Genomic DNA, 21,969 nt, shown 5'->3' with positions numbered 1-21,969 from the left:
AAAAGATGCTCCAGTGCAAATAACTAATAATGTCAGTCTTCTAGCTTGGCAGGGTAGTGGAAAGCAGAAGAAAAGGATGATTTTTTTTTCCACTTTGTTAATAGGATTTTCTTCAAATGGGATACTTAGTGTCTTTCTGCCATGGAAGATGTATAAAATAAATACGTTATTCATGTTTTCATGGTTTTGGCAGAACTTCTGCAAACAAATGCTTTCAGGATGGAAGAGAAGGGAAGAAGCCAACGATTTGTTGAAAATATCTGATATTTGTTAGAGATGTGGGAGAAAGTGAACAAAATTAATATAAGCCATTCCAACCAATTGAACTACACAAATTCTGGACCCCTAGACCAGTTTACCCATCTCAAGCCTAGCTGTTATCTTTGAAGACCGTATTTATTTCACTGTGAGGAAATGAAAATTATTATTAATGTTATAATCCAATTCTCATTTAATCTAAGGGTACTTTTTACCTTTCTTACTGTTGCAAAAAGGTCTTACATATATAAATTGTATGTAAAAGTAATGATTATTGAAAAGAATCAATTGTATTTTTAACCATGCAAAGAGCACTAACTGCTACACAGTGCCCAGAATTCATAAAGGCCCTCATTCCCTCTAAAGGCCTCATATAAAAAACATATAAAGTAGATAATATGTGGTACTAAGCTTTGACCAATAAAGATAACATCCCCATCTTCCTATCATTCCATTTCATTGTGTTCATTCAGTGTCAAGTTTAATCTAGATCCAGACCAGAGTCTGCCAATTGTCTGTAAAGGGCTCACTTCAAAGTGAACTGCATTCTTCTAGCAATGCAATAGTAAGTAGTAATAAATAGTAGTAAATAATGAATTACAAAGAAAACAAGCTATCCAGTGCCACAAAATCACGTCATACAAACCAGTACTTTGGAGAGGTAGCATTGTGGTTAATGCTAACAGTTGGTCCAGTGTGATACCATTTCCAGAAGCATTTAAAAATTGATAGCAAGAATATCCATGCAGGTCCTTAGCCAGTGGCCAGCACACCCCCGCGTGCCTGCGTGGCAGAAGATGAAGAAGAACAACGGCAATAACCCCGTCTTTCGTTCCTGCCTAAGAAAGAGAGCCAGCAAGATGCTGTGATTTAAATGGGAACTGATCTTTGAAAGTTTATCGAATGCCAAACATAATTAATTGGTCCTCATAAGACCAATGTAAAGTTGACAGCTACCCTACAGTAGTTTTTATGTAGAAGTTTTATACAATAGGAAATTTATAGCTATAGGAAAAGTGAGACCGTAGACATGATATTCCACAGCCTTCCCCAGGAGCTCTGTGCATTTGATTCTCTTGAAAATTAAACAGCTCATATCTAGAAAGGCCACCTGGTTTTCAATTTCAGTATCTAACTGTAAGTTTTGAGAACTTACAGGTCATCAGAGCTTAAGGCAATAGTAATGCAGAACCACAAATTCCTTTCATAAATTTATTCCCATGAAACTTCTGACGTGTTTAGTTGGCATTTTATATAAGGTATCTGTGCTTGTACATTTGCTGCTTCTTTTCTAACTTGCAATGTCTAAATATTATTTGAAAAAAAAACTAATAACTGTTTAACTAGATATCTCACTGAAAAAAAATCATTCAGTCACTGAATTTAAAATTGTACTGCTGCTATCATCATTCTACCAAGTCAATTTTTAAAGGATTTTTTTGGGAAGATTTTAGTTTAAAGCAATGAGGTTCTTACAGCTAGGATTACTGTGGTGATTAGATTTTGAAGCATACCTTGATGTATAAATTACTGATCAGAAAAGTATATACTCTGCTGGTAATATTACAGCCACACAAATATTTTCTTGTTTTAGCTATTTGGTCAATTCCAGCATTGTCAGCCAGCAAAAGGCACATTCATTTATGTGACATCATTACAGCAGTATTCCACATAACTTAATAGGTCTACCTCTAACTTCTATGCTTCAGTGCATCTAGATAACTTGAAATTTACCACCTCCTGCAAAAAAACCTCAGTAATTACTGTACAGAGTGCAGAAAGAGAAAACTTAAGAAACAGCTAAAGGCTTACTCTTTTGAACTAGTTTAAGATACGTCAAATTGAGGTAGGATTTTGATCCCTGACACCTGTTCTACACAGGACTTTGGCTCATGAAGTTAGTGAGGATATTCCAGCTGAGTCCTGTGGATCTGGATAAGGATTTGTGCACTGCAGAAAATATATTAGGCCAGAAAATACATTAAATTCATTCACAGCAGGCACAGCATGCTGCAGTTTAATCTCTTGTCACCAATGGGCCAAGGCTTACGTTGCTTAAGTGCTAATATGCTAATCCCAACTTCTGGTACCAAGAGGTTAATATGATGCCTCTGCTTTAGTAATTATCACTAAGAATGACTTACACATTAATGGAAAATTGATGAAACTCTTTAGCAATTGTAACACGCTCTGGAAAAAATACACAATTCATTCCTAAACTAAATCTGATAAGCAAATAATTTAAGTCATTTGTCAAATTCAAAAGCAGTTGGGAACTCCAAAATAAATGTTGCTTTTCTTTCCAGCTACAGAGGTAGAAACTAAATGAATTTTAATAAAAGAACAATGTTTTGTAATGTAGAGGGACTGCAGCTTTTTCTGTTTGACAGGGTATTTCAGAGGAGACATGTTTTCCTTTGATGTAAAGAAAGAAAAAATCTAATCCCTTTCATCCCAGGTTCCAGATTTGGTGTGCAGCTAGTGACCCTACTAACATTGCTGATGTTTAACACTTTCAATGCAATTTTATTTCGACATTTTCATGTTAGCAATGATGTTCATCATATTGAAAGACTAACTATAAGTGGAAGGATCAGACAATGAAAGTGCATCTGTTACTCACTTTCTTTACTGGCACCATTTTACTGTTTGGATCTCTGATTTCCACTGAGAGAGATTTGGAAACTGTATTCCTCTTTTACGATTTCACATGCCTTTAGGGGAATTTCTTACCCAAATCATGCTGCTCTGAAACAAGCCTCCTGCTGATAAAAATCCATAGAAATTGCTTTTTATCTTGTTGAGTTACATATAGCATGCTTCCCCCAACAGAGGCATTAACTATGCACAGGAACATCACACAGTTGCTATATGAGTGCTTTCTCTCATAAATCACATTCGGTGTCAGATTGTAGCTACAATATGTACATTTGAAAGCGTGTTTGTGACAGTGATGAAAATGTCTGTCCTGGCTCAGCCCAAGCACATACACAGGTCACTCAACAGTCCCTCCTGTTTTGGAAGTGTCAGTAGGGGCACCTACAGCAAAAGGGACCTGTACAGAGGTGGAGGTCATGGGCAAACCTGTTCTAAACATCCTTGTTCCTGCATTTAAATGTCAGTGTTTTGTCCATATTGCTCTCCTGGAGTATATTATGAAGAATATCAGTCTCATCTCAGAGGGAGGTGATTACTTGCCTCTGGAAAGAGCCTGGAAGTGAACCAGAATTTGGAAATGAAGCAGGGAGCTAATCACTTCAGCATAAATGTATCCAGAAATGGTGATGTTAGGGCTGATGGTCCCACATTTCTAAATAATCCCAGCCTCATGTCAAGCTAGATTCCTTTTGAAATATTATCATTAAGACAGAGGATGAGATGTTATGGGTTCTGTTAGAGGTAAATTATAATCATATAATCATAGAATGGTTTGAGTTGGAAGGGGCCTTAAAGATCATCTAGTTCCAACCACTCTGCCGTGGGCAGGGACACCCTCCACTAGACCAGGCAAGGATGTCATGCGGGACAGTGTCAAATGCTTTGCACAAGTCCAGGTAGATGACGTCAGTTGCTCTTCCTTTTTCCACCAACGCTGTAACCCTATTACGGAAGGCCACCATATTTGTCAGGCACAATTTATGTAAAAATTTATATAAACATATATAAACAAATGTAAACAGGAGCTCAAAGATAAGGAGTGTTTTCTTAGATGCTGAAAAATTTAGTTCACGACTCAAGATCCCAAATTTTGAGAAGCTCCTCAAATATTCCAGTGCTTTGACTCCTTAATCTCCACATCACATGCATTTCTGCATCTTGTATGACAGCAATAGCAGTATTGCCACTTATTTGCTTTCAGACTAACATTAACTTTTCTGTCATAGTGTCAAACGTATTGTACTGAAGACAACAAATCACCTCCCTCCCACTTCTTAGCCTTCTAAGGGGCATGGGACAATTATAGGACCATGCACTTCCATGACTACTAAAATAAATCATTTTGCAAAAAAATCCAGATGACAACCATGGTGTCGTTGCCGTGTTTCTATTAATAGCAGTGAAATACCTCAATGTCAGTTAGCTTATAGGTATAGTAAAGCAGGTATTTTCCCATAAAAATGTGTTTCTCATTCATTAGATTATTTACAGAAAAATAATTTGGCATGAAGGACCCTGAATAAAGCAGAAACAACTATAATCTGCAAGATCAACAATAAATAATCCTTTTGAAAGAACATAGCTGTATGTTTGCATCTCAGAGAAACTATACATAAGAGTATATGGTAATATTACATATATTCTTTATACACAGTGGTTCCAGTGTATTCCAGGTGTAACTGACTGGTGCCTGAATTATACTGTCCTCTTTGAGTACAGCCATGATTCTCTGTAAACTACTAGAAGTCACATGGTTTTGTCATATATATTCCACAGTGAAAGATTTTTCAAAAATATTTACTTTGTTTTAATTAGCACTTCTGACTGAACAATGACACAAATTTCTGTCTTTATGACTTTCTCACACAGTGCTATCCCTTATCATAAAGATTGTGCAAAATAAGGAATCACACTGCCCTTAGAGCAAATTTTTGGTTTTCTGGTGTTGGGTTTTTTTTTTATGTGGCTTTCAGGAAGTAGAAGTAGATGTAATCAGTGTAATCAGTGCGTAGATAGAAGCAGTTGTAAATACCCCAAAGCCTCCATTCCAAGTCTTTATCGTAAATAGCCAGATGCTGGCAGTTAAAAGAAAAAAATATATGTATTATGAAATTGTCAGCTACAAAAGATACTTCCTGAGGCATAGCCAGAGTATAATGTATTTGTTCCAGGATTCTTTGAAGATGAATTTTATTGTCCATAACTTTTCTGCAAATAGCTGCATTATAGCTGTTCATACCCTACAAATTTATTTTCAGGTTTATTTCTCATCTTAAGCTTGATTGAGCTGTAGAAACTCTGCTGTATAGCTGCAGTCATGGAAACCTCTGGGGTTTCTGTGGCCTGGCCATCAGTTTGACAATCAGAAAGATTCGACAGACAATTTGGTCCTTCTTTTGCAACTATTCAACACTGATTTCCCCTTCTACAATCAGGTCCTCATTGTCCGTACATTAGGGGAACAGCTGTGCCTAATAACAAGTCATTTCAGGGTAAGGCCTGGTATTTCCTTCTACTACTTCATGTTCTGCTTGGCTCCTAGAAATGGCCACCCACTGAGGAGGTGGAACCAGTGACACAGGACTAATACTCTTAAGAGACTGGCCATCTGCGCCTCTCATCACAGTGCATTTGGAGCATACACGTGGAATAAAAAGTAGCTCACCTATGGCTCCGCTTAACAGTAGGAGAAACAGCCTCAGTGTGTGGAAGTGTGAACGTGCAGGGGAACTCTGTAACCCATCTTTGTCCTTGATGCAGTGCTCCCCCCAGCTGGAGAAGTTCTGTTTCCAACATAGATTTGGGTCTCAGTGGCAAAAAAACCTGCCCCAACGTACTGCTTTGGTTCATGTGGGCACAGCTATCATATAAACAAGGCAACATTTTTCTTCTCTAACATAATATGCTTATGCAATTTAATTAGTATGAGGCACAACCACAAATCCTAACAGTTTCTGTAGGGATTTCTACCAAGGGAGCACCTGGTGAGGATGGAGCAACCCACAAACAAAAAGCTGTGATGCAGTTCAGGGCTCAATGCAGATCCAGTCTGGAGTTTTTTCTCTCTGATGAGCTAATCCAGGATCTCAAATATAAAGATACCCAGGGAAACAGAGCCAAAAAACTAGGTCCAGGTATTAAATGTATGGACTACTGCCATAGGACAACAAGGGTAAAGCCAGGAAACAATTAATGGAAACCTATCATGTTCTTAGACAATTACTAAAGTTCAAGAAGTTACAATTTCTGAAATTATATATCTTCATTTTATATATATTTTAAATAATAGAATTTGAATATAATTTAAAACCTGCTGATCTCTTCTGTAAAGATTTTGGAATAACTATATATATATATCTCCTATATGTTTCTCAGATGATGAGGAAAATACAAATGTCTGACTAGAATTGCATCACATATTGCTATTTTCAGTTAGGTGTGAATATTGCAGATCATCTGCGTTATTACTCTTGATAGCAATAGATACAGAAATAATATTATTTTACACATTCATGAAGCAGAGAAGATAATTCATCTATCACAACTTGGAATTTCCTGAGGCATTGTGTAGAACTCGAATACTCCATACAGTTCTGTAAGCTGCTTCCGAGAGTCTTCTCATGTGATAAAGCAAGCTGTACTAAATTTATTACATTTTTAGATGAATGTCCATAGAATCTCACCAGTTCCTCCTTTGCCCTCTTAAAATCCTGTAGGACATTTCCATAAGGATGATTTTCAAAGTTGCTTAGCAGCCAGAGCTCTCAGTAAAGCTTCCAGGGGCTTAAGTTGGTCAGAAATCAGCAGGCTATGCCAAGAGCATTAAGTCGGCATTTTTACATTCACTGATATTCATTCCATGCGAAACAAACAGTTTTTTACTAAATATGTGTTGTGACAACAGGAATGTTGTGTCCTTGTTAACAAGTGCATGATAAAACAGAGACATCTACTGGTTAAAATACGAAATAGGAAAAATATCAAAACATCTTTTGTGGAATGCTAGACTAAGGCTTGTCAGACTTCCTTCCTTTGCTTCCTCACTCTACTGCTGAGGTCCAAAACCTGCTCTTCTTTACATAGACATCCTTCTTCCCTTGGTGATTAGCACATTCCCAATAAAGCTTACCAAAATATGCAAACTCCACCTGTGCACTCTGGTTAAAGGCAACGGCAAATTTCCCTTTGATTTCCTGAGAACAAAACCAGGCCCTGTGACACAGGTAGACTATGAGTGTTTGAAGCCTAATAGAGATTTACACGTGATCAGATAAAACCAGTCTTGTCTGTAGAGCTGTGAGTGTTCAGCCTTTCTTCTGGCCAATCCACAGTTTAGGAGGAGACAGACGTTCCTTGAACACCCTATTCAGCACCTGCCCAAGTTATTTGTGCTAAAAGCAGAGTCTGAATTGCAGCCCTAAATTGGAAGGTTCACATAACTCAGAGGCATTTTCCTATCATCTAGTATGCTGTTAGTCTGAGCACCCAGCAGCATGAACAGTACCTTTTAATAATATTTTAATAAAAGATAATATATTTTGTGCATCTTTATTCAATTACAACTTGACCATTCTAAATACAATGTGAGAACCTTTATATACTTGTTTGAAGAGCATTGGTACTCTGTGGATGTGTTACAGAATATGTCACACCTTAATAAAGGCTTGAAACTGGAGTATTACAGATGAAGTTTCAAAAGTAATTCTGGAGGGACATCTAACATAAGGAAAAGTTTCTAACCCAAATTCTGGATCTGAACTCTGTTGCTCAGCATCTGACCTGGCCAAAGAATTATTCTCAATCTAATGCCTACCTTTGCAAATTTTGGCTATGTAGCCACAGCAGGAGGTAAAACTCATAGGAACATAGCTTTCAAAGTCACTGGAGAAAATATTCTTACCACATGAAAGACAAACTTGAAAAGGAGGGTAAGGAAGTCTACTCGAAATATGTAGCTCTGGTCCCAGATCCATCCCATCAGTCTTGTCATGGTAGCTCTACCAGTAGTGTATTCCCATGGGTTAAAAGAAGTCAAAATAGGAGCACTCCAATAAAGGCTGGCCATCCTCTGCATCAGCTTTCAAAGAATCTGACTCCATCTTTTCCTGAATGTTTGGAATTCCAGGAGCTGCTGAAGTTGACATATTAGAAGTTAATAATCACCGGATTCACTACCAGTAATAGCGATAAGATCTGATTATATTACCTGCTTACATTATCTGATAGGGTCAGAATATGCAGGATGAATATTTATTGCACCTTCCCAGGCTCTCTGAATCTGTGTCTAGTTTAGGACTTTCTTTAAGTAAGTACCCTGTTTTCCACCGAGCTGTCTAATGCTCTGGAGTGCCATTTTAGCTAGCAGCGGCAAAACCCATTCCTCCTGAACTACATCCTTTCTAACAGAAAAGAGATTAAGGTAAAAAAAAAAAAAAAAAAATCCATCATCCAAATGATTTGTGTTAGGCTAACTCTCCCCCAACTAATTTAATCAGCTCTCCAGATGCTTGGATCATGGTAGGGGAAATCAGAGGTTGAGTTCCATGAGTTTATTCAGCAGACTGCTTTCTGCTGGAGTGTTACTCCAAACAACCCTCACTTGAGTTCGCCATCTGATTTCTGGTGATGTTGATACTTAAGCTGCTTAAATATTTTATGTCAGAATCACAATTTCCATGCTACAACAACTACATTGGTTTTGCTGTCCTTGATGGTTTATTTAGAACTAGTCTAAATAGGCCTCCACTCCACCTCAGTCTGCAGTGTAGACATAGCCTATGAATGCTACCTTTTACTTTACATTTACAGAATACTTTGACTTTACTAACTGCTTAGTTTCTTCTCCTCCGGTTTCTCAAGTTGTCAGCTTTGCTTCTCAGTAACGTGTCTTCATGGTACTGAAACTGGTGGGAAATTTTTATAACACATCTATGTCTAACCAAATCAATTTTCTTTCTTTATTGATTTGACGAAGACTAGAATCTTATTTAAGCTGCTGCGCATATTTTCATCCCCCAGAATTAACTTTCCCTAACATTATATTTAACCTTTTAGGGTTTTATTTAAGAAAAGAGATTCTAAAATTTAAAAGTTAATCAAGAGCAATATGCGGTGAACCATGGACAGAAAAAATATTTTAACATAGCAGTAGAAGATTGAACAATGAAGCAGTTCCGTCTTTCATAGGGAAATTATGAATGGATTATCAAGTGATCATCATGTTATTTGATGACTGTGCTATCAGTATGTTTTGGTAGGATTCTTGTGTAGTTCAAATAATTAAACTTACTGTAAAAAAATTAAAGCATATTAAATATCATCTTAATAAAACATACTGAAAAGACAAAAATATGAATTATGGCAAATTGAATATTGTTTAATGATTTATAACAAGATAGGCATAAAATTAAAATACTACATACTAAAATCAATATTAAATCAATATTCTTTTTTTAGATATATTTATAGTAAATTAACTCAAGGAGCTGAAAACCCCACAGAGAATGAAGTCTTTTGGGCTGTGAATGGAAAATGTATAGATGACAATTTCTCCCAATGGGATAGGATTAATTCCCTCCAAGAAATGCAAAAAACTAAAGGCTGATAAACAGGTCTGTCTATTTTCTTCAGCTTGATCTCTTTTTTTTTCCCTTTTTTTTCTTTTTTTTTTTAGATTTATATTAAGTCCATAGTCCCCTTGGTTATGGGCATAGGCTTTGAAGCATGAAAAGAGCATAACTAATAAATCAATGTCAGCTAGAATTTGATAGCATCCTAAAACACGTGATGTGATATGAAGGGTTCATATATTTCTGTTGAAGCTATAGTTAATATTTTAAATGTCATAAATGTGAGCCTATGTAGTTATCAGAAAAAGTATCATATTGCATATATTTCAATTGGAAGTCTAAAATGGTTATAGGGAAAAGGGAGAAAGAAAGGAAAGTCACACTACAGTTAGTAAAAAAGACAGTTAAGATATGCAGGCCTTTAACTACACATGACTGTATTGCAAAAGAGGAAACAACAGACTGGATTCATTTCCCTAACAATTTCTCTGATTCCACAAGTGTGGGAAATATTGGCATAAGCTTTATATAAACCTATAGATTGATGTAGATGTTTTATATAGAGCTCCAGTTCTGAAATATATATAGAAATTGACATGAAGCCAGGATACAAAAATTATTTTAAAAGTGTGAGTAAAGATTATGTCTGAATTTTGTGCCTGTCATAATTTCAAGTAAGGCTGAGTTGCAAATCTCTTTGGTAGATTACAGCAGTTTTCAGGTGGGAGGTCATCCTTACTCACTGTATTATATTACTGAAAGACAGTCTCAGTCAAGGGTAAAAAGATGATAGAATGAGAATAGAGTAAACAAGAATCTTAATATGGGTGTCAGCAAATTAGACTCAAGTGTACAGTCCTGGTTAATAATCTGAGGTCTCAGCTATAAACAAATACCGTTAAAATTAAATGGCAAATACTGATAACCAAGAAATTGAATTTCTAATTTCCAAAGGATTTATTTTTTAAATCACTCACATCCAGCATTCTAAATTGAATGTTAATCTCAAATGAGTAGCATCAGATTAAATCTGTACATCAGGTGTGTTGATTCTCCCCATCATATCCATTCAACAGCCTATACTAGAACTTCTCAGACCTAAACAATTGCGGTTTGAGTTTTCATCACTCCTTCTTCTTTAGCTCCACCATGATTTACCAGGTGCTTTTAATAACTTACTTAAATAGCAAGCAGTAAAAAGAAATCTGTCGCCTCTGGAGACATTTTCCAGCCTACTTCAATGGTATTTTGTGTGAGAAACAAATATTTTGCCAGCATTATCTTTCTTTTACTAGTATTATCTTTATAAATGGTATATTTTCCGTACCTTCATGTATTTAAGGTGATAGAATAAAAGGGTTCTACAGTGCATGCGGATGCACCGCTGCACCTGCTTTGCCGAGGGGCCGCAATTCAGCACCGGGGCGGGGGACAGCTCCCGGGGCCGGCCCGCCCCGCCGGGTCCTACAGCCCGCTCCCACCGCCCCGCCGGGTCCTACAGCCGGCTCCCCCGCCCCGCCGGCTCCCACCGCCCCGCCGGCTCCCACCGCCCCGCTCCCCGGCCCCGCTCCCCGGCCCCGCTCCCTTTGCGTCTAACCGTCAGCCCAGCTGCTTGCTGGGGAGAACCTCCTTGTTTGGGTTTGGAGGCGGGGTTGTTTTGGGGTTGGTTTTTTTGAAAATGAAATTCCTGGTAACGAAGCCAATGTTTTGTGCGTGCAAGGAGCGCGGAACAGATCTTGCATGTGGTGTGCTAAGCAAAAGAGTTGGAAATTGCAAGCTCTTTGTCATGACTTAGTTGGAAATTTTGAAGAGTCTAGTACATTCTAAGGAATAATAATCAGCATTCGGTACCCGAAAATTAGACAGCTAGTACAAAACACAACCTAAACATAAGAAACATGCCAGCTGTGATCATCAAAACCTTTATAAAACTTCTGAATGAGGGCAGGCAGAGACTTTATTAAAGACATCTCATTCATTTCTGAATAAATTTAGCTGACTTTTCTTATGCACATGGGTAAATTGTCTCATCTAAAAATACTATTTGGAGAGGTCAAAAAGCTCTGCAGGCACAAAACTACTTTATAAATAAAGCCTTTAACATGACTCTTGAAGTTAGTTTTTTGTGTTTATCTGTAATGAGGAGTTCAATCTCTCCCACTCTTGTACAGCAAAAAAAGCTTTAGATATATTTTTTTATTTTCACTGTAACCTACATTACATTAAATGATTTAATTGATTAAACTACTTACACTATAATTTGAAGCAGGTACTAGTTCCGCTTCTATCAATAATATGACAGACAAATTCATGGGCTTATCCAATTCCCAGTGAAAAACTTAAAGCATATTCCCATTCACTTACACTGACTCTGGATCTGCCGTTTCTTCTACATTAAGTCTTAGTGGGCAGTTTGTTATTTATCATGAAATAATTGATTTCATGTCTCCAGCTAAGATAGCCTTTTGCTGTTCAACAAAAAAAGAAAAAAAAAATTAGAACTGACTTGATATGGTTTTTAATCTGTTAACAAGCCGAAAGTAATGCTCATTAGCTTTGTGCTAAATAAACAGTATCCAGGGTTGTCTCCATTGATGCTGAACTTGAATCAACTCCATTGATGGCCCCACCTGGAGTACTGCATCCAGCTCGGGGGGCCCCAGTACAAGAAAGACATGGAGCTGTTGGAGCGAGTCCAGAGGAGGGCCACGAAGATGATCAGAGGGCTGGAGCACCTCTCCTGTGAAGACAGGCTGAGAGAGTTGGGGTTGTGCAGCCTGGAGAAGAGAAGGCTCCAGGGAGACCTTACAGCAGCCTCCCAGTACCTGAAGGGAGCCTACAGGAAAGCTGGTGAGGGACTGTTTATCAGGGAGTGTAGTGACAGGACAAGGGGGAATGGGTTTAAGCTGAAGGAGGGTAGATTTAGATTAGATATAAGGAAGAAATTTTTTTACTGTGAGGGTGGTGAGACACAGGAATAGGTTGCCCAGAGAGGCTGTGGATGCCCCATCCCTGGAAGTGTTCAAGGCCAGGTTGGATGGTGCCTTGGGCAACCTGGTCTGGTGGAGGGTGTCCATGCCCCACATTCCCAAGGTTCTCATTTTCCCATATTATCCACCAGAAGATTGCCTCATCCCAGCCCACCTCCACATTCAGCCATAATCAAATGCTCAAACCCACATTTTACTAAATCCTGATGCTGAAATTCTAGGTGGTGCAACCCCAAGGACATCCTTCCCTAAAGCAATAATCAAGTCATTAAGTAAATGCTGTTTGCCCACCACAGAGTGCAGGAGGAATGTATTCTACTACTGTTATCCTAATAGCATAAATACAAACCCAGTAATTTACCTGTAACAGAATGCAGGAGAGATGTATTTTTTTTTCTGTTAATTGAAACCAGAAGTATACCAGGCTTCACTCAAAGAATATAAGGTCCTTTCCTAACTAGATTGATCCCTCTGAGAATGTAGGTCTTCTAAGACAAATATTAGTCTATGGCATGGGAAGGTCAGCACAAAGTGGAAGAGGTATAGATATGGAAAGGCTTTGTGAAAAAACAGAGTTTACGCAGGGCTCTCATGCAGGAAGGATATCAGGTACACAGAAAGGCTTTATGGCTGAACTTCTGACGTGAAGGATGTGCCAAGACAGTAGCAGTTTCTCAGGTCAGGTAAACCTACCAGAACCAGTTTCAGAATACCTTGCTTAGATACAGCTGTGCTCGAAGAAGTTTGAGTCATCTACTGGTAAAATTCCAGCTTTAACTACCTGTTATTACCCCTTCCGCTAGACTTACCTTCATTATGACCATGCTCATGATATCATCATTTGTCTCCTATGCATACGGGAATTGGTACGCAGCAAATTACTACCTCCCTCAAGCCTCCTCAGACACAGACCTGAAGGACAACGTGTTACAGAACCAAAGGCAGTCCCTTTGACTACCTGCCCTCATCTTCAGTACTGCACTTGTTGGCTCCCAGTCTGGGTGATCTTGATAGGACAGCACATCCCTGAATATATGCCACTTAAGAAATGACAGCTTAGGTAGAGTCACCACCGAACGTCATGGAACCATGAGTAAACATCCAGAAGTACTTGAATTCACTTAATGGGAACTTGGGTCAGTGAAGCTGAATTGAAGACAGAGCAGTGGCTGCTCATCTACTGATGAACTAGTAGCCACTTCTCATACCTAAAGACATGATAGGGAGTATCTGTGGAGCTAGTCATGAACTCCTTAGTGAAAACCTGCTAAATGAGCATTTCTAGACTAAGCTTTTAAGGTGACAAGTCATCCCAGTGCAGAGACAAAAAGAAAAGACTCTGCATCACTTAGGCACCAGATAAGTACAACACTAAGAGCTTAACAATCGTATGTGGAGGTTAATGTCAGGCTTAATGAATATCCCTGAAAGATCAATGAAGAACATTCAAATTGAGTCCTGAAAAATATTAATAATAATGATGTAGGAAAAAGTGGAAAAGAAAGGTCAGAATTCTAAATAATGTCATCAAGGAAGGAGATCAAGAGTAGCAGAGAGAAGCTGTTCAGTGATTACACATACTGTCAGAGCCATTATCAGATGTGTTCCTGAAAGGGCAACTGTGATAAAGCTGTAAGCTGAACTAAATTTATGTTATTCTGTTAAATTATTCCCCTCTCCTCCATCTTATTTTTCAAAAATTAAACACTGTATTCTATGCAGAGCTGTTAGACCTGTGCCAGGAGTCTGCAATCAGAGGTTATTCTAGATACATAAAAAGAGATGAAAGGTGTACTCTGAAAGGGTAGATGTGCATAAGTAGTGGCAATTTTCCACTTGTAATGATGGTTTGCAGGCCCTGGAAGGTAACTACAAGGGATGTCTGTTTTGAGACTTTATGACAGAATGATATAAACTGATTTCTCACTATATCATGAAATTCTGTCTTCGCCCTGCAAGTACTGATGTAGCTCTAATAATGGCACAGCAGAGGCTGAGGTCAGACTACCTGACCCGACTGGAGGCTGATGTCTTATTTATTTCTCAGTAATAGTTTTAGAATAATTTTAAAATGGTACTTCGGTCTAATTTTAGTAACTGGCAATGAATTTTTCCATGACTTAAGACAAGGGGTATTTGCAAACATATACAATACATCTATTCTTACATAATTTTCAGTGTTGCAGAACTATTAAGATTGGCTTGAATTGGCATGCTTAAGGCTTGCCATAACTCCATCGTGTTCCAACTTGGACCAAATCCAAGTAGGGTTTGTCCCTTTTTGTCTCCTTTTTCATGTCTCCTGGCCAAGGACATAACGTTAATAAAGAGCATTAGCCGGTAAGGGCCATACCCTGTTATCAGTAGCAAAATGTCTTGCCTCTTTGTTGAACTTTTTCAGTGTGGCCTGTTGAAACCTCAGATTCAAAATAACAGACTTGTACGTCTGCCAGACTGTTCATGATGTGAGCTGTAACACACCGGCACACATTTTGAGTGCAGAATCGCCAGCAGGCAGATGTGAACACAGTCCTCTCTGCAGAGCAGCACAGTGTAGAATCGTGGGCCAGAAGCAAGAGGTGATGCTTGTAACTGGGAAGTCCCAGGGACACAATGAAGGGAGGCCATGAAGAGGCCAGGGACAGAGATGCCGTCTCGTGACGCTGTTCTGCAGTGCCTGGCAAGAAACAGCAGTGGCAGCTGCTGAAGGCAGTGCCGTGGTGCTGTACCGAGAAGTGCTGTTATTAGCTGGTAAAGTATCCTTGTACTTACCCACTTTGTACAAACGTAAGACTGCTTCTCCCTTGCATTGCTGATGGAAAGTATAATGGCCTCTTCCCCTAAATATCTACAGACTGATGTCCTGACTATTCTTGAAATTCCTCATGTGATAATGCTTAGAGTTGGAAGGCAGCTCAGTGTGTAGTGTTGTCTTTGCTGCTCCAGCGAGCATCTTGTTTGGATGGTCCCAGGTGTCCAGAACAGGACACACACAGATTTAGGCAGATGTACAAGACAGTGCTCCTACTGAGCAAAACTTTTTGGTTTATTCAGTTGCAAAATCGTTATCACAATCTAAAGCCAGAGCTGCCAGAGCATTTTATTTGAAGATACCATACATTTAAATGCAGAAAGAGAAGAATATATAACAATCTGATAAATTTCAGTGCCTATGGAGGCTAGAGATTTGAAAAGTAATGAGACTATATTGCTGTCTGTTATTTAAATGGTCTAGATCCCACCCTAGATCCCACCCTGGCATAAAAACTAAACAAACAATATTGCTAATACAGTTCTACCTGATTACAGATTGAAACCTATGTTAATCGAATGTACAGCACTGGCTGTTAGATATGGCTCAACTGAACTTTCTCTGAGCAGCTATACTTCAGTGTGAACCTAATGTATACTTTTTCTCTGCTTTATATAGCAATAACACTGATTACTAAGACTGCATTGTTAACTCAAGGAATGTTTTACTATTCATTGCATCAGCAGCAGATTCAAATATCTCATATCCAGCCCATAAGAAAGGAGTTTAAATGTCCATTCTTTCAGAAACATTTTGCAATTTATAAGGAAATATTTTTAAAGTTTAATAAGAGTTGGATTTTTATGTGGTTTTGTAGAACCATAACTAAATGATGTATACTGCCAGAATCTGTTAGAGAGTATTATTTATATTCTGAAATGCAGATTAAAACTAATATGTCAAGAATTATATAGCCAAACTGAGGTCACAGATTGATTACCTGGAGTACACAATTTTTTCCAGGCATTTCGGTGCAGAATATAGTTCCAGAAACATGCCTAGAACACAGGAAGTTTTGCTGGGAAATATTCAGTCAGTGGTGGGTTTTTTACTCTTTTCATAGTTGCTCTTGTTCTTCCTAATGATCCCCTGCCATTTTTTGCTTAATGAGTTGTAAAATCTAATCAATTGCAATAATTAAAACATACCGTGTGTGGAATGATGCACAACTTTAATTACATAACAAAGTCCCAGACAAATAAAAGGTTGAGATTCTCCTGTTAGAAGAAACCAAAATACTTTCCTTTGCTGTACATTTTTTTCACTCGTGCTTATAGATGATATGTATAAACCACTAAAAATTCCAGGCCTGCTATTCCATATATTTTATTACAATAGCTGGCAGAGTTCAGACTTGCGTGTTACCAACGTATGAATGAATGGCTGGAACAAAGAGATAGATGGTTGTTGTCAATAAAACGCTCTGGGTGGTAACTCTGAACAGGAGAGTTTTGTGTTCAAGACTATAAAATGCAGAGTTTTAGCACTGTCACACAGCGTAAAGGGTGCTATACATCCACTCACTTCTTTTCTAGGATCTTTTGTATGCTGGTGAACGTTTAGGTATAAAATAAATTCCCTATGACAGACTGAAACACCAGTGTTTCCTAATTAAAACCAGTTTGATGACAATTGGGCAGATACGTTCTCGTGATTTTCTTTTCTAAGAATAATGTATGTCAAGTAATTGTGTCCTTGCATTGTACAGCTTTTTCCTATGCTGTTATTTACATTGTGATGCCAGCCCCAATGAGGAAGCAATCAGTTTGACAGAAACTGCCATGTTTATTTGTTCTTTGAATTCTGAAAGTACAATTATGTTACTGAGTATGTTGGAGAACTCGAGCACGTATTAGTTATTTCACAATAATTTCAGTGAAGTGGAGGACCAAGTGTACTTTATTTAAGCTTCAAACTTTTTCACAGTGATTTCTGATACAGTCAACTTCCACAGTTTGAAAGGTAGTTATTGCTCTCCAATAGTGCTGCCTTTTGTCTGCCTCTGTCCTAGCAACAGGACCTCACAAATTTCATTATTCAGCCCTGCCTAGGTATGCAGTGTTATTGCCTTCATCCTTTACTAAGACTGGCTTCTTTGGCTGTTGTTTTAAAGGGATGTATAACCTTTCTAAATAGGATAGATTAAACAGAGTATGTTTTCTGAATGGGCTGGATGAAGGATGAAGGCAGGTGGTCCACAACACAACTCACTTGGCAGGAGAAATAAATAGATCTTATTCCTCCAATAAATAAAGGGGGGCAGGAGGGGGGAAGGCAGAGGCAGCACTGGTAGGGAGAGATACAAATCTGTTCGGAATACTTCAAAATATGAAAGGCGCTACCTGTTCTGTACTATTATTAGCTGAAAAAAGGCCAAATATAGCACATAAGTCCAAGATGATGCCAAATATGGACCCTCAGACCATGAGCAATTTCAGTTTGTGCTTAGAGAGCTGAGTTTGTGCTTAATAACCCCTGGCTGAAACGGGCTCACTGCTATTTTTCTCAATGAGGTGGTCTTTCCATCTCTGGAGCTGTTATCACCACTGCGACTAATCTCTCCCCATACACTCATCACACCTGCATTCTGCTTAGCTGCATTTCACTCTTGGGTATTACAGCAATTTTGTCAGACTTAGTGTGTCCTTGGAAGTACACCAAACATTGCCAAGTAGATTTAACAGTACCATTCCTGAGAAGTGAGAGCAAATGTTTTTTATGAATGAGCTTAAATTGAGCTTTAAAACAGAAAACAATTAATTTTAGTGTTTATAATAGAAGCCTGGATTTACTTAGGACTTCTAACCAAAACAATGTATTTTTCCAAGTAAGGTGTTATAATAATTTTTGCATCACTTTAACACTTTGCACACTGTCTCAAAGCTGCCCATATTCCTTTGAGTATAAATAACTCAACTTTGTAGTAAAACCATTATGTTCTCTGATAGATTTATTTCTTTTCTCATAATATTGGTTCTGTAAATGAGAATGACCAGCTGTTCCAGGCAAAATGGAAGGCTGTGAGGTACAGAGGTGCCTGACCTTTATCAAAATGAATAATGAAATATTTCGGAAAACCTATCTCCGGAGACAGAAGTTGAAACATTATTGTTAGGAAGCACTTGTCTACTTACACATTTTAATCATGATGAGAAACTGGGTTTACCTTCATACTACTGCATACTTTTTAACATCTTGCTCTCAACCTAATTCAGGGCCAGTACCTTCAATTCTTGTAGCACCTGAAATTTGTCTAGACATGACAATTTGGCAGGACTAGTCTCCCGAACAATGCTTCGTGTTTGTTTCTCTTAACTTTGACTTTTGGCTCATAAATTTATGCATGACTAGAAAGGTGTGCAATCTGTAGTACTAAATTGACAGCTTACATACAGTATTTCCCAATCGCTTCTCTGTACTGTGTCAAGTTTTACATAATTACACTTAACACAGAAAATGAATAATGTTCTGCACATTAGCAGGAACTTTATATCCTTCACTTGGTAACTTGCAATAATAAATATCACCTCCCATTGTAATTTAAAATGGTAAGACCAGTCATGGCTTGCTTTCTGAAATCAATTGGCTTACTGCAGGCAGTAAAACCATCAGATTTTGACCGTGTCTAAGATGATTCTAACATTTTGTCTCTGTGCAAAAATCAAAGCATTAAAACAAAACAATGGATGCAGCAGTCAAAGCAGCTTCCGCCATTCTGAGTTTATTTGACACATGCACATTTGAAAGGATTTAAGCAAGCCCTGACAAATACACTTGTATCAGTCTAACCAAAACATTGTTTATTTTGTTTTACAGATTTTGGCCATTGTGTCCATTCTGTTCATCGTACTGTCCACTATTGCTTTGTCTCTTAACACACTGCCAGAGCTTCAAGAAATAGATGAATTTGGGCAGCCAAATGACAACCCTCAGCTAGCACACGTTGAAGCTGTGTGTATTGCTTGGTTTACCATGGAATATCTTTTGCGTTTTCTGTCCTCACCAAATAAATGGAAGTTCTTCAAAGGCCCATTAAATGTCATTGACTTACTGGCTATCTTGCCGTACTATGTCACCATTTTCCTCACGGAGTCCAATAAAAGTGTCCTGCAGTTCCAAAACGTCAGACGTGTGGTTCAGATATTTCGTATTATGAGGATCCTAAGGATTCTTAAGCTTGCCAGACATTCAACAGGCCTTCAGTCTTTAGGTTTTACGCTCAGGCGGAGTTACAATGAATTGGGCTTGTTGATATTATTTTTAGCCATGGGAATAATGATATTTTCCAGTCTTGTATTCTTTGCTGAAAAGGATGAGGATGCTACAAAATTTACCAGTATCCCTGCATCATTCTGGTGGGCAACAATCACTATGACTACTGTAGGATACGGTGACATTTATCCTAAGACGTTATTAGGTAAAATAGTTGGAGGACTTTGCTGTATCGCTGGAGTACTGGTCATAGCCCTGCCCATACCAATTATTGTGAACAATTTCTCAGAGTTTTATAAGGAGCAGAAAAGACAGGAAAAGGCAATTAAGAGGAGAGAAGCGCTTGAGCGAGCTAAAAGAAATGGCAGTATTGTCTCCATGAACCTGAAAGATGCCTTTGCTCGCAGTATGGAAATGATAGATGTAGCAGTAGATTCAGGTAAGCCTGGAGAAGCAGCCAATCCAAAGGAGACACCTGATGACAACCACCTGTCCCCAAGCCGATGGAAATGGGCCAGAAGGACAATGTCTGAAACAAGCTCAAACAAGTCTTATGAGAACAAATACCAAGAAGTTAGTCAACAAGACTCCCACGAGCAATTAAACAATGCTGCAGCATCCTCCAGCCCACAGCACCTCAGTGCCCAGAAACTGGAGATGTTGTATAATGAAATTACTAAAACTCAGTCTCAGCCTAATCTTAATGCTGGTTACCAAGACCAGTCAGCAAAGCCACCTGTGTATGAAGAAGAAATAGAAATGGAAGAAGTTACAGGTCAGAGGGATCCATTGCCAACTGGACCTACGGACATCATTACAGACATGAGAAGCACATCCAGTATTGACAGTTTTGCCAGTTGTGCGACCGACTTCACGGAAACGGAGAGGTCTCCCCTTTCTCTGTTTCCTGGCTCTCACTTGCAAATGAGATTTCCAGCTGATGCTGTTAACCTGGAAGACAACCAAAGAGTAAGGAGTTCTCAGTTTATACCATTCACAAAAGACAGAATGTTTTCTCCAACCGATGTCACCTTTGACTATAATCCAATTGACAGAGCTGTTATCAGTGATGCCAGTGGGTCCCAAACTGGTTTGCATGGTCATTTGCATTTAGACACTGCCATGGAAAGCCCCAAAAGTTCTCTGAAAGGTAGCAACCCATTAAAATCCAGATCCCTTAAAGTTAATTTTAAAGACAATAGAGGTGGTGCTCCACAAACTCCACCGAGCACTGCAAGGCCGCTGCCAGTAATGGCAGGAGCAGACTTCACGCAGGCCACCCCTCAGCACATCAGCACCATTCTCCTAGAAGAAAATTCACCCCAAGGTGAACGACCTTTACTTGGTGCTGATGCATCAGCACTTTGTCAGGGACCTGTTAAAAAATCCTCCCCTCTCTTTCCCAAACAAAAGCTTTTCACTTTCCCTTCAAAAGAGAGGAGGAGCTTCACTGAAATAGACACTGGAGAAGAAGAAGAGTTTATGGAGTTACATGGTATAAAACATGAAAAGCAACAGGATATCAAGACAAATTGCTGTGGGGATAAACACAGTGATGGCAACCATTTAACCGAGGAGCCACAGGTCAGCTCTTCACCCAAAAGCATGAGCCACAACTGTACCCAAGACATTTACCATGCTGTGGGTGAGGTAAAGAAAGACAGTAACCAAGAAGGTCACAAAATGGAAAACCATTTATTTGCCCCAGAAATTCATTCAAGTCCAGGAGAAACTGGTTACTGTCCCACACGTGAAACTAGCATGTGACTAGTTACAAAAGCAATAAAAATACCTTTTCTTAAAACACAGTTAGTAATGCCTATGAACTAAAACAAGGAAAGCCTCAAAAAAAGTGCATAAAATGTTATTTTTGCATGGCATGAGGAGTTGTTTAGTTTAAATACTGTTTAATTTAAAAAAAAAAAAGACTGCTTTTTGTAACAAACTGAAAAAAAATGGGAAAAAAAATGACTCAAGAACAGTGAATAAAATAAAGAGAGCTCTGTTAGGAGCCAGTGTTCTGCAACATCTGACATTTTCGATCCTTTCACTTATGATTGTAGACAGATTTTGAACTCTTTTAACTTTTTTTTGTTTTCTCGGTTACAATGAATTTTAGAATTTGCACATGAAAGGATGAAATGTCAATGCATGCATTCATAAAGATGTGAAACAAGGTGCTTTGAGCTTGCAAAATGCATATATTTGTAAATAGTTTGGGGTTGGGGGGAAAGCTACTGTTAACAAGGATTTATGGAAAAAGCATTTCCTGGGACACAGGTACTTCCTTCACAGCGTGCTGCCTGGAGGTTTTGTACAGACTTATGTTGCAAAATTGCAACTTCTACTTAAAGCATCTCACGTATCTTGCTTTCTGTTAAAAAGCTCATGAGTATAACTGTTAATTAAGGACTACAGTGTTTTAGCTTATCTGTGCTGTAAATCATGATTTTTTTTTTTTATTTGCATA

The 21,969-nt window shown here is 38.5% G+C and overlaps 1 protein-coding gene across 1 annotated transcript in view; it reads left to right on the top strand.

The window, feature by feature from the left end:
* KCNB2 (potassium voltage-gated channel subfamily B member 2) overlaps window positions 1–21,532 on the top strand; it is a 195,908-nt gene extending 174,376 nt beyond the window's left edge. Inside the window, exon 3 of the mRNA XM_075743897.1 lies at window positions 19,104–21,532. Coding sequence (XP_075600012.1) covers window positions 19,104–21,266 — 2,163 coding nt within the window. The 3' untranslated portion in view covers window positions 21,267–21,532. The remainder of the gene's footprint in view (window positions 1–19,103) is intronic.
* Window positions 21,533–21,969: the final 437 nt, after the last annotated feature.

This window comes from Balearica regulorum, chromosome 2 (genome assembly GCF_011004875.1).
Source record: "Balearica regulorum gibbericeps isolate bBalReg1 chromosome 2, bBalReg1.pri, whole genome shotgun sequence".
Taxonomy (NCBI): domain Eukaryota; kingdom Metazoa; phylum Chordata; class Aves; order Gruiformes; family Gruidae; genus Balearica; species Balearica regulorum.
This window is presented reverse-complemented; position numbering and strand designations above follow the sequence as displayed.